The 14,164-nt window shown below is 43.8% G+C and overlaps 1 protein-coding gene across 7 annotated transcripts in view; it reads right to left on the bottom strand.

Moving 5' to 3' along the window:
* Nucleotides 1-14,164, bottom strand: part of GANC (glucosidase alpha, neutral C) — a 51,316-nt gene that overhangs the window by 26,658 nt on the left and 10,494 nt on the right. For all 7 annotated transcript variants that reach the window (XR_005225518.2, XM_037900413.2, XM_037900411.2 and 4 more), the window contains 6 exons: nucleotides 11,653-11,719; nucleotides 9,072-9,168; nucleotides 7,275-7,455; nucleotides 6,471-6,624; nucleotides 4,679-4,914; nucleotides 397-523 (listed from right to left, as the gene is read on the bottom strand). Coding sequence is in view for 6 of the 7 variants with exons in the window: in XM_037900413.2 (XP_037756341.1) it covers nucleotides 397-523; nucleotides 4,679-4,914; nucleotides 6,471-6,624; nucleotides 7,275-7,455; nucleotides 9,072-9,168; nucleotides 11,653-11,719 (862 nt within the window). In the remaining variant the exon portion in view is untranslated. The remainder of the gene's footprint in view (nucleotides 1-396; nucleotides 524-4,678; nucleotides 4,915-6,470; nucleotides 6,625-7,274; nucleotides 7,456-9,071; nucleotides 9,169-11,652; nucleotides 11,720-14,164) is intronic.

Here is a 14,164-nt window from a genome sequence, read left to right on the forward strand (position 1 = left end):
AGCTGATCCATGGCAGGCAGGAGGCACTGGGAGGGAGGGGAAGGAGCTGATCGGTGTGGCCGCTGGTGGGCAGGAGGTGCTGGGGGGAGGGGGTGGAGCTGATTAGGGGGGCTGCCAGTGGGTGCTGAGCACCCACTATTTGTGGAGCACCCACAGAGTTGGCGCCCATGTATACAGCGATAATAGAACTAGTGGTGGAGGAATTAGAGCTGAGAAGACTAGGAGATGCATTAGAACTGTCAAAAGAACTATTAAAGGCTTGGAATCATGAATATCCAAGAATTACACCAACATTTTTTCCCTTTAGACCATCCACTTTTGACTCATGCTATTCTGCTACACATTACAAAATAAGCAAATTGTAATGTATAAACTATAAGCAGTGGGTTTTCTTACCTGGCCAACAGATGCCCTCAAAGTCTTGGCCTTTCCTATCCTTCACAAAATACCCCTTCTTTTTGGCCTCAGAGTATAGGGTGTACATGGGATCAACCTTAATGTGAGGATCTATAATGACGACAAGCTGCCACCAAAAGAGATGAGAAGACACCATTAGCATCAACTGTTCAGCATGTTACAGAAAGAGCTCAGTCCTGAGTCAGGTTAAGGCCCGGGCAGTCACATTTTTAAAAAAGGAGTTACTGGCCCTTGTGCATACTTACTATACATATGTAAACTAGCTGATTTCACAAGACAAGTAGCAGTGCATGCTGGTCTACCTGAAATAAGGGTCAGTACTATACCACATGCTTCAGAAGATAGTAACCTCCCCACCCCTAAAAACAATATAATACAACATTACACATTTGATGAGGTGGGAAAATAAATTTCTCCCTGATCGTTTTGGTGACTAGTTTCTTCCCTAAACCATAACATTTAATTACTGTGACAACGTCAGGCTGGACTGTTGTAATCGGAGTGATGGAAGGCAGGGATATTAGGCCTAGAATGAAAAAGGCCCTTTTTCGTGCAAGCTGAAAAGAAATTATCTCAGGTCAACTAAGGACACCTGGGACCTGCCTGGGACATTTAAAAACCCCTCTCCTGGTGGGAGAGAGGGAGGAGAGACAAGCTGCTGCAGGATTAGTGGCAGCAGGGAAAAAGGCTTCTCCAGGGTGAGAGGGTGCTCTTCTCCCTCCAGGGGAAACCACCAAACAGACTGCCTATTTAGGAGAAGGATGGACACCCTGGCGGCCAATAACAAGGCAACACCACCCCCATCAAGAAGGGGTAGGAAAAGGTATTCCCCCATACTTTGTGTTATGCATTTGTTTCTTTTGTTTGGTAGAGGAGTACTCCTTGGGCCTGCCTTGAAAATACAGATAAATAAACCCAGAATGGGAAGCCCAACACTACCCAGAATGATGCTGATTTACTTCAGGCCCCACCATCATCAGTGGGGGAAGCATTAAGCGTGGTGAGATGGAAGAAGTGCCCTGCCACATTACACATTGTGACAGCATATGCTATTATGGTCACCACTTATTATGATAAATCTTGTATAAAGTATGCCTTGTGAGGTATCACTGGGAAAAGTTATAGTCTGCTGAATATTATTGCCCTGTTAAAATGTGTGTATCAACACTGTATATGGAGTTATGAGATTTTGCTGTATGTTTGCTACTGAAACATGTTGTGAGTCTGAGGAATGCCCACAGACTAGCTCTTTAGAAATAACAAAAGACCTATAAACAAAGGATTGGCATGTCATCCCCAGAGACACCTCAAGCTGCATGCACACAGAAGGTGCAAGCAAGAATTTGCAATTCATATGGAAATCTGAGTGCAGAGCACATAGGCAATGGAGTTGCCTGACCTCAAGACACAGCAAGAACTTTTCCAGTGAAAAGGGTCAAGATACATGTGAAACTGACAGAGTGGTCAAGTTGGGTATGATCCATAACTTAACAAGAGACCATAGAGGACTCCTGCCTCCCCATACTCGGGAGGACATGTGACCTAAGTTCCCTCCAAGGTGCGGCCTGCATGGCCACGCAGGAGGCCACCAAGAGGTACACACTTAACTCCCCCAGCCCTGGAGCTGCTGCGGCAGGGAGAGGAGCCTCTCCCCTGGTCCCGGAGCTGCTGCGGCGGGGAGAGGCGCCCTCGGCCCCAGCCGCGGAACGGTTGTGGTGGGGAGAGGGCTGTGGGGAGTCCTCTCTCCCCGCCGCAGCCCCAGGGCATCCTGCACCTCAAACCCCTCATCCCCGGCCCCACCCCACAGCCTGCACCCCCAGCCAGAACCCTCACCCTCTCCCGCATCCCAATTCCCTGCTCTAGCCCTCAGTCCCCTCCCGCACCCAGAACCCCTCATCACTGGCCCCACCCCAGAGCCCGCACGCCCAGCCAGAGCCTTAGTCCCTGCACCCCAACCCTCTGCCTCAGTCTTGAGCCTCCTCCCACATGCCAAACCCCTCGGCCCCACCCCCACCACACATCATCTCAATATTGGTGTACATAACAAAATTAATTCTGCACATGAATGGGAAAAATTAGAGGGAACATTGCATATGACCGCCCCACATGTCTCCTCTGCCCAGTGACCCCCCTGCCCTCCGCCCAGCCTTGGGCTGCGGCGTTCTCCCTGCTCCACATTACCTGCGGGGAGGAGGAGGGGCAGAGAGGGCTCCGTCCTTCTCTCCCTGTGTCTCCTCTCTGCATATTCAGCAGCTCTCCCCAGCAGCTGGGAAGGGAGCATGATGCAGCGGCTTCCGCCTGAGAGAGCCTGACTGGAAGGCAGCAGCAGCCTGCTTCCTACTCAGGTCTGGCTGCCTGGGACAAGGCTGAGCATGCCAGGGGTAGGGAGGGGGAGCTGGCTTGTTTGGCCCCTGTCCCCAGCAACAAGACCTGGGTGGGGGGCAGCCCACTGCCAGCCCAGCTGCTGGGGTCGGGGCCAAGCAACCTGGAGCCCCCTTCCCGCCCGGTATGATTCTGGCTTGCTCAGCCTCTGTCCCTGGCAGCTGAGCCCAGGCCCTGGGGTCACTGCTGACTCCCAGCCAGGCTCTCTCAGGCTTCTTGGTACCCAGTGTGATATTGCAGAAGCTGTTTTGTTACTGGCTTGGTGAATCTAATAATAGAATAAACCACTAGTCTGCGAGATTGTCTGCCCTATTCCTTGCAGTCTGCCCTGAATATAGCATTCTCAGTGTAGCCCATCCAGGCACCTGGTCACAATATAAAAAGGGGGAACAAAGGCCCCTGGCCACCTCTCTTCTCTCTCATCTTTACTAAAACAAGATTGATTGTAAGACTTGGAACTGGGGAAGATTGATCCCCAGGCTGGGAAAGGCAACCAGCCGGTGTACTAAGAATTGAACTGCCTGCAACAGCCAGAGGGATGAGAAAAACTGTTTGCTTCAAATTTAGCCTTGGTAAAGTTTAAGAAACAGCTTGTAGTTTATATCTTTTATTTATTTTTGTAACCAATTCTGATCTTCAATTCCTACTCCACTAGTAATCACTTAAAAATCTATCTTTCTGTAGTTAATAAACTTATTTTAATGTTTTATCTAAACCCAGGTGTTTTTGGCTGAAGAGTTTGGGGAATCTACGCAGATTAGCAAGGGCCAGTCCATATTAATTTTGTTTGATAAAATGACAAATTTAAGAGCTTGCACTGACTAAGCGGGTCTTGAGCAGTGTAAGACGCACATTTCTGGGGTGCAAGGCTGGGACCAGGGATAAACGAGTGTCATTCTATATGTAATTCAAGAGTGGCTGGGCATAAAACTCTGGTAGCTAGTTGTCTGGGGGTGAAATGCATATTAGAGGCTGGGAGAGTGGGCAGAGTGGCAACTCATAAAGCAAAGCAGCGCACAGTGTATGCCAGACTGGAGAATTAAGGGGGCACAGCTATTCTATGAGCTGGATTGTACTTTGGGGGGTGTCACACCCATATCTTAACATGCATAACAAATATCAATTATAAAATTTTCCTGACTTTTAAAAAAATTTGACCATTTTATTTTGCTTAGGTGCCTTCTGCAGCCATTAAATCCATGGACGGAAGAGGTGCTACTATGTAACTTACTATGACTTCACTACTTTAACACTGCTCCAACAATCGTTGGCTTTTGGCTGAGATCAACTATTGTATGAGTTCATTAGTTGGTTACATATCCTCTAGATCCTGCACTTGTATATTTAATACATTTATAAGTCCATACATCTAAGGACTATACAGTAAAAGCAGAAATCAAGATTAACCAACCTGAATAGACTGCCAACCACAGCCAAAGGATCTGACACAAGGGCAAACTCAGTAGCTCTTAGGCAACCAATCCCACCAAACAAGAAGGAACAATTCCCAGTTAACATAAATAGGGGAGAAAAAGGATTGTCAATATAAAAAAGAAAGCAAAAACAGAGAAAGGGGCTTAACAATGGTTCCAGGTTGCCCTGTTGAAATAAACAGACCTTCCTTTATGACCTAAACACGGCCAAAAGGACGGCAGTGAAACCTCCTGTAAGATGAGTTTCACATAGTGGAGCCTAGACCAAGAAAGCTTTGTTCTCTGCCTTATGCTAACTAAGCAAAACACTAGTAAGAACTGACCCACCACAGCCAATAGTAACTGCTGGTGGGGACATGGAATGAGATACGTTTGCTCAAGTATTTAGGGCCTCCCTTGATTATGCTGTATTATGACATTTTTCTTCTTCCCTCTGTATAATGTACCTTGCGTTTTTTTCTCTTGAGCAGTTCCTGCATCCTTTCGGGGTGTTGGAATTTTTTCTTGTCCCACGTGAAGTACCTCTTGCTCTCTGTGTGCTCTATGTCCAGCCATATAACATCATAAGGGATGTCATGCTCATCAAAGCCAGCGTCTACTGCCTTTACATCCTGCTCATCCTCATAGTTCCAGCGGCACTGGTGGTAGCCCAAGGAAAAGAGTGGAGGCAGGGCTTGAGTGCCTAGGAACAGATATGAAATTAGAAACTAAGCCAATAAGCATAATAATGGTATTTCCTTTCACGGTTACCTTGAATCTTTGGAAAAGTCAATGGGATTGGCATGGCTGAAATCACATGCAACTGTTTGAAACTGAAGCATACGGTTCAGTCCAGAGCATAATTTTCACATTTTGAGTTTGTAACACCAGAAACTAAGATCATAACAAAAATTATGGACAGGCTTAACTTTAGCAGAAGCTGCTGTAATTATTTATATCATATGGGTGAGAAAACATATTGTTACAGGGTGGCATAACAATGCAGTGTTATTCTAGTGACCATTATTATTCTCCATGCTAAAATTTTTGTTGAAGTTTTAAAACTATTGTGGGTGAATTTAATTCTCATTGACATGAATGACTAACAAGATCAGGCTCAGTGGAGAAAGCCATTGTAATCTTCCTACCAGTTCACCTCAAGAATGATTTGTAATTCCCCTTAATCTGGCACTTGAGCAGAAACTAATATTTGTTTAGTAATAGAAAATCAAACAGGTTCTTTAGGTGCAACAATACAGAGAGACCAGAGGGTCACATTTTTTTGAAACGTTTTCATTGTGTGGACCTCAGCTTTGAGAGACAGTCTTGTGAACTATCTGTCCTCCCATTCATGACCAAATGGACCACTTCTCCTCCTATTCATGATCAAATAATATCCCAGTGGCAATTGCTTATGTGGACAAGTAACATTAGGAAAGTTTGTGTGCTCTTAACTGTCTTAAATGTAGTAAGACAAAGTGGGTGAGGTTATACCTTTTATTGGACCAACTTCTGTTGTCTCTTTCACCAAGCTTTTGAGCTTACCTCATGGAGCTCTTCTTCAACCAACTGAAGTTGGTCCAATAAAACATATTACCTCACTCATCTTGTCTCTCTAATATCCAGGGACCAACATGGCTACAACAACACTGCCAATAATGTAGTAAGTAATTTTTCCTTTATAAAAAGTTAGTCACACTGTCTCCACTTTTGCTCTTCTGTCTCCCCTTGCCCATGACCCTTTGCCATCTGGCCTCTTTCGTCTCCTATTCCCTGCACTTGCTTTTCTGTCACTTTGCTACCTCCTCTCATGGACACACTGGCCAGCTACCATCTCCTCCTCCTGCTCCCTTAGAGGTACTATCCAGTTGCTTCATTCCTTTCTCCCACTGGTGCTTGGTAGCGCCACTTGCTAGGATTTTCTCCTGTTTCCTCTCTTCTCTCATGGAAGAGCAGCCTCAAGTAGTAACAAATAGATTGGCTTAACGTTTCCAGCTACTTTTAGAGGCCAAGCCTGGACACCTGTAGATGCTGTTGAAAACAAGGATGAAAGCCATCTTTTCACAGAACACCAATAAGTGCTCTATGAACCACATTTTGGGAACGGCTGTCCTACTTCATTCAATGAGATAAGTAAACATTAGTGCACTTTTTGATACAACATGTCCAGCAGGTAATTTTTCCACATTATTTAGGTGATGACAGGGAACCTCAGTGATGAAAGTACAATACTATTTCTTCATTGATGCAAGATAATACCTGTCAATTGTGCATACTGCTTGAAGATATCAAAAGGGGTGGGTCCCATTAGGAGGAAAACATCAATTATTCCACTTTCTGACATCCAGTGCACATCAGTTTGAGGCACCACTCTCTGCTTAGTTATGTCTGGAGGGGATCTGGATGGTACATGCTTTGAAAGAAACAAAAAGTAGATACTGAAGCCCTCTCTCCACCAAAGATTAATTTTACATTCTCTCCATTGATTGTCCAGACCTCAATATTTCTCTCTGATTTTTATATAATTAAATCTAAATCATGTATTTTTGACCATGATAATGCAATATCTTATTTTACTGTCTCATTTTAATAAGTAAAACTAATGTTGGATGTGAAATCACAACTATATCCTTGTTCCCTGAATATCAACAATGTAGTCACATGAAGTATTGGAGGGGGGTGTGTGTGTGTGAAATACCAAGAATTTCTAAATTCCATGGTTTGATAAATGCTAGCTAAAAAACGCTCAATATGTTTTCTGCACTTGATTGTGTCGGATATTTATTTTTGTGGATTTCTCTTGCAGGGTTTGAAGTACTTCAAAATTTTCTTTTCTCATATGGAATTTATTATGTGATTCCTGCATCTTGTCTTCTGAAAAATGCATCCTTGTGATCATGTCTAAAGTTCACTAAAATAAATGGGGAAGGAGAGAAAACAGAGTTACAATTCCTGATTCACTGAGGCAAAAGGTGAACATGAAATTACACTATCAGATTGCCCTGTACAGGATTATTTTAATTTCTTATTGAACTCCTGGGCACAATACCATGCATCTCTTACCTCCATTACAGCTTTTGTATTAATCTCCACTAGAGTTTCTGAGGAATTCAGCCAGAAGATCCCAGAAGTTCTGTCAGGTTTATGTGCTAACAGAAAGGGCACTGAACCATAAATGCCCATTTTGTCATAGATCTTGTGCCCATAGACATCCAAGTTAAAAAGCCGGTAGGCATCATCGTCACTGGAATGAACAAACAAACGTTACTTGTAATAATTACTCACTGGGCCAAGTTAACTCTGCTGTAAATCTACTGAACTCAAAGGCGTTACAGCACGGATTAATATGGTGTATTCTTTATTATTGTCTATCATTTATCAGCAAGATACAACACGTGGCATGGATGACCATTTCTTTCGCTTTGCTCAAAGCTAGCTGTATCAAATTATATCTCTTGCTGTCATTGACACTGCTTCTGATGTGGTCTTATCCTTACACTATTAACACTCGCCTTCCCCATTTTTCTGCTTAAATCCCATAGAGCCGTCTGGAGCTGCTCTTTTATGCATTTCAGTAAAGTATATTCTTTTTAAACCTGAGAAATACCCATACAGAATTGGCTGCATAGAAACATAATAGAGAACAGGAAGAGTCAGCAGCAGCACTGTGGAGTTGGAAGCAGAGCAGCCCACACCTTGGGGACAGATGCCATCATTTTATGTGTTGCTACCATTAGAACAAAATACAAAATGTACTGTATACTGTACTGTGTGACAGGGTCGGGCCAGATGGCTACAGGAGAGTAACAGAAGGCAGATATATTAGCCCCAGGTTAAGTAGGTCCCTTTTCCTTGGGTAAGGTAACAGGGAAGGCTCCAGAACAATCAGGAACCTTCTGGAGACAATTAAGACAGACAGGCTGATTAGAACACCTGCAGCCAATCAAGAAGCTGCTTTTAAGGCAGGGTAATCAGCGCACCTGGGTTTAAAAAGGAGCTCACTTCAGTTTGTGGTGCGCATGTAAGGAGCTGGGAGCAAGAGGCGCTTGAGGTGAGAGTGAGAATGCATACTGTTGGAGGACGGAAGAGTACAAACATTATCAGATACCAGGAGGAAGGTCCTATGGTGAGAATAAAGAAGGTGTTGGGAGGAGGCCATGGGGAAGTAGCCCAGGGAGTTGTAGCTGTCGCACAGCTGTTCCAGGAGGCACTCTAGACAGCTGCATTCCACAGGGCCCTGGGCTGGAACCTGGAGTAGAGGGCAGGCCCGGGTTCCCTCCAAACCTCCCAACTCCTGGTCAGACACAGGAGGAGTTGGCCTGGACTGTGGGTTCACGAAAACGGCCAAACTGAGGGCTGCCGTGAAGCTCCTAGGCGAGCAAATCCGCCAATAGGCGCAAGACCCACCAAGGTAGAGGAGGAACTTTGTCACAACTGGTATATGTCATACACATCTCAAGCTTTGTTTGAATTAAATCATCTGGAAAACTTTATGGCTTCTCCATTACAGAACTTATAAAGTTTTCTTTATTTATTCACCAATCCACCTAACACCTAAACTGCAGTAACCACTCTAATTTGGGGAAAAAGGATCCCACTCCTTCTGGTCATTCAGTCTTGGATTTCCTCACATCACACCACTAATATGTCTGTTATGACTCGCAATGGACCTCCGAACAACAATCCGGTGTGCTCAGTTAAACTGTTGTGCAAATCTAAATGTTCAAAGGTGACATCAGGAGAAAGATCACCGGCATTTGTTCCCATTGGATCTTCAAGTTTCAGATGTGCTACCCCTCCTAATTATTCCCAAAATCAGAATTATAGCCCTCTTTAGAAGCAAATCAGCTAGTCTTTTACCTGGTGTTTTTGAGGAGAAGTGTTTCTGCATGCTCTGGTATTCCATAGACATGTTCACATCCATGCAAAGAAAAATCCAAGCCTATGGAACTGGGACCTGTAGGAACAGTATTAAAATACAACAGCCCTGAGTTGTGCTCTCATCATGGCCTAACTTTAAGAAATAGATCAGAACATACTAATTATAAAAATGTTCTGTTTACTAATTGCTTCAAACTTGATTTGAGGGTCACCTCCATTATTATATACTTACTCTATGGGAAAGTTTTCTAGGGGTACTTGTTTGTAAATTTGTTGTTTATAAATTTTTATCTAATCATGAAGGGCAAAAAGAATGAATTTATAGTAAAAAATGTCAAAACTTGCAGGTTACTTTATTTTTATCAAACTATTCTCTATTATGCAATAAAACTGTTTACAATTTCTATTTCAATTCCTGCAAGCTCTGCCCTGCGGCAGAAGCAGTGCAACAAGGTGAAGTAAGAAAGTCAGTGCTCCCTCTTTTCCAGCACTGCTTTCCTGTTTTAGCCTCAGGAGAGGCAGCAGCAGAGCACACACATGGCTTAAACAAGTCATATCAACGCTGTCAGCTAAATCATTTTATTTTATCTGTGTAAATCCAGAGCAACCCCAACGAAGTAAATGGGGTTACTTCAGAGTGACACACACACAAAAATCTGACCGTATGGACTTTATTCCCCAGGGAATCCATGACTTCAGTGGCAGCTGTTACAAAAATGCAGCCTTACGTATTTTATACCAGTTCATGCAACATTCTTTAGATAGCAAGTTTTACATTTCACCAAGGATAAGGTATGGGACTTTAATCACTTCTTAGACGAGCTTTAGCCAACCAATCAAAATCATTGTATATTGATCTTCGTGCCTTTGAAAGATTTTGGGTTGCAAGTCCTGGAGACTGAAATTCTCTTTCTTTCCACAGAGCAGGTACAGCACAGGCAACAGGAGTGAGAGTTTCCCCACACTGTGCCAACTGTGTGCCTTCTCAGCCATGACCTAGACAACCTCTAGAGAAGGGAGGTTGCAGCAATTTAGTTTCCATGGCCCAGCTCCACAAAAGGACTTAGACATTGTGACGCTGAGGATCATGGCTCCTAACTTTTAGGGGCCTGGCAAATCTCAGGAACAACACTGCAATCCACAAAGCATGAGTTAGGAGCCTGGGCTCCTATACAGTGAATGAGAGTTAGGCACCTTAGACTGCAGTCCACAAAGCCAGTGTGGTAGGTGGGGAGCTGCCTAACCTAGCCAGTGGGAGATGAGACCAAAGGTGGAGGCTGTCCTAAATCCTGCCCCTCTCATGGAGAAAGGCACCTAAGTCTGGGCTGCAGGGAGGCGCCTTGCCCTGCTAGTAATCCACAAACCAGGGAAGATAGATATTCATCCCAGTAAATTGTGTGTGGGGCCCACAACAAAACTGCTGGGTGCAGGATCTCCCCTTCAACCTTTAGCCTAGTAGATAGAGTGCTCACTCAGGATGTAAAAGATCCATGGTTTGAGTTCCCGCTCCTCCTAAGCGAGAGAAGGAATTTGACCAGGGATTGTCCACTTTCAGGTGAGTGCTTTAACCACTAGGCCATACAGTCATTCTAACTCTTTCTCTGGCCCAATTTATATATAATTGTTCAATTAAAGTGGAACAACTTAAATAGGTGAGACTGAAGGAGCCCACAGTGGGGGCTAATCTCAGTTCAAATTCCTTCTCCCCCACAGGAGGAAGGGGAGCTTGAACCAGAGGTTAGCCATAGCCTGGGTGAGAACCCTGTCCACCAGGCTAACAGTTATAAGGGAGCTACCCTTCCTCTTCCTTTTCTTCCCCTCCCTCCCAGCTGTTTTATGTGAACTCAGCTGAGGAGCCCAATCCTGCAGCCTTTGAGCATGCCTACTGGATCTGGGCTCCTGTACGGGACTTAGACAGCTGAATGTCTCTTTCCCAGTTTGTGAATTGCTCTGGGGCTGACACAGGAGACAGACATCTGGATGCCTACCATGAGGCGGCAGTGCGCATGCTCAGGCAGGAGATAGGCACCTGGGCACCTAGCGTGAGGCTGCAGTCTGCATGCCCAGAGGCAAAAACTTAGCCATCTACAGGGTTAGGTGGCAGCTGCGTGAGAGTTCTGTGGATCACAGTGGTGCCTAAAAACAGGACTTAGGCACCTAAATACCTTTGTGGATTGCACCGCAGGCCCAATCAATCGTTGGCCTCTCTACTGGGTCTGCTAACTTAGTGCCCACTGTGATAAAGGCTTATGTGATAATGTTTTGTCATGCAGAGCCTGGCCCATTAGGAAATTGATTGAGTTAACCCATTCATTTTATGTAGAACACAACAGGTTATTATGAATTTGTTCATTACTAATTTAGGCTGGAATTGAACTAGTGACCTAGAGAGGTCTATAGTCCATTAATAGTATTATTAATGTATCCCTTGAGCCTTCCAGTAGGAAAAAAAGAGTGAGATGGATAACCATTAAGTAGTTAAACAAAAAGGCAGATAGAAATATGAGCACATTCTTATGCAAACCGGTAAAGTTGTTTTCAATTCTAGGCTTAATTTTACCGTTAGCTTTGATGTCTAAAAAACTGCCAAATTCCTCTTGCCAGAGACCCAGATCCTCTTGATTTTCCTACATGTATAAAAATAAGCAATTAACTTAGCCAACTGCGCTTGTTTACAGAACATTTTATTTATGAGTGATACACATGTATCCTCTTGAGATGCGTTATTTACTTGATATGTTGTTGAATGTAGGTGGAATATGGGCCAAAAAACACTTCAGGTTTGGTCCAGGCCTGTGTACCCTGAAGAACTGATGCTCTGGTGGAACACTACTGTGCTCTGCTGCAGTACACAAGAGCAGCATAGATTCCAAGGCCAGAAGGGACAACCGTAATCATCTAGTCTGAGCTCCTGATATAACACAGGCCACAGAACTTACCTGAAATAATGCCTTGAGCATAGCTTTAAAAAAAATACATCCACCAAAATCCTCGGTAAATTGTTCCAATGGTTAATTACTCTCATTGTTAAAAACGTCCATCTTGTTTCCTATCTGAATTTGTCTGGCTTCAGCTTCCAGCCATTGGATCGTGTTATACCTTTCTCTGCTAGATTGAAAAGCCTGTTAAATATTTGTTCCCTGTGTAGATTCTAACAAACTATCACTGTAAGACATGTTTTCTAATCCTTTAATTATTCTTGTGCCTCCTCTCTGAATCTTCTCCTGTTTATTCATCTTGAATTATGGATACCAGAACTGGACACAATATTCCAGTAGTAGTCGCACCAGTGCCAAACATAGGGGTAAAATAACCTCTGGGCTCCTATGCAAGATCCCCCTGTTTATGCATCTCCAGGATTGCATTAGCATCTTGGGCCACACCATCACACTGGGAGCTCATGTTCAGCTGATTATCCACATGCCCCCACCCCAAATCTTTTTCAGAGTCACTGCTTCCCAGGATGGAGTCCCCCATCCTCTAAATATGGCCTATGTTCTTTGTTCCTAGATGCATACATTTAGCCGTATTAAAAACACTTAGTTTGCTTGTGCCCTGTTTACCAAGTGATCCAGATTGCTCTGATCCAGTGATCTACCCTTTTCATTATTTCCATTTCCTCAATTTGTGCATCATGTGAAAACTTTATTGGTGATGACCTGAGGTTTTCTTCCAGGTCACTGAAGGTCAGGTCATTAAATAATGTAGAGCCAAGAACCTAGCCTTGCGGGAACCCACTGGAAACACAGCCGCTTGATCACAACTCCCCATTTACAGTTACATTTTGAGACCTATCAGTTAGCCAGCTTTTAATCCATTTAATGTGCCAAGTTAATTTTACGTTCTAGTTTTTTAATCAAAATGTGTGGTACCAAGTCAAATGCCTTACAGAAGGACAACACTTGACTTGGTACTGCACAAAAAGATCTTGAAAACTCACAAAGCAATACAGATACTATTTCAACATATTTGATCCTGAGCTCCCAGGACAAGCCAGGCAATGGATAAGCCTCCTAGAGTCTCCAGCCCTTATAGGAGTCTTGAGCCTCAATTCTTGAGCCCTGTGCCCTACTATCCAATCTCCTTGAATTTAATCTTTTTGTAATATTCTTTCTGGTTTTCTTTTTCACACTCACTTCAGCATAAAATGAGCTTGCTCTCTGTGACAGTCTGTTCCCTTATGTTCACCCCTTTTACAAGACTAGGATAAATTTTGTACAAAACATACTTTGTAAGGTATCATTTGAAAACTCAGGCTTTGTTGATTATTGTCTTGGTAAAATATGTGTGGCAACATTGTTTATACAGTTGTAAGATTCTACTGTATGATAGTAAGACAGGTTCTAACATGTTCTGGAGGGCAGCCACAAACCAGTTCCCCAGAGACAAAAGGCAAGCCAACGCCTCGGCCAGGTGTCAATGAGATTAAGTGGACCATCACCTGAGTGGCCACTCCTTGGCAGGAGAGGGGATGTGGGCTAAAAAACCCTACATTTTGACAAAGAAGCAACCTGAGGTTCCTGCCCCCACAGACTTTCTGTCTACTGAATCTCAACTGGAGATGACTGTTGCACAAGAGAAAAGGCTATAAGGGGAGATCATCTCTTCCAAATCATCTCTCCCTTGCTCTCTACCCAGGGCATCATCAACACCTGAAGAACAAAGGAAGCATCATTGGACTGGGGAAGAGATCCTGACTGAAAGAGGTTCAGCCAGTAAGGCTGCTGGAACATGTGGTGAGAGACTTTTGCTTTGTATTCACCTAGCTTGTTAAGTTAGGTGTTAGTTGCATTTTACCTTTTATTTCCTTGTAATCATTTCTGACTTTTATTCCTTATTACTTGTAATCACCTAAAATCTATCTTTCTGTAGTTAATAAATTTGTTTTATTGTTTTACCTAAACCAGTGTGTTTGGGAAACTCCATTTGGGGTAATAAGATTTGGGCATATCATTTTCTATTAATAAAGGACAGACTTCATATGAGCTTGTATTGTCCAGGAGAGTACTAGGCAGTACAAGACACACATTTCTGGGGTAAGTCTGGGACTGAAAATTTGCTGGTGTTGCTCC

The sequence above is a fragment of the Chelonia mydas genome, chromosome 6 (assembly GCF_015237465.2).
Source record: "Chelonia mydas isolate rCheMyd1 chromosome 6, rCheMyd1.pri.v2, whole genome shotgun sequence".
Lineage (NCBI taxonomy): Eukaryota > Metazoa > Chordata > Testudines > Cheloniidae > Chelonia > Chelonia mydas.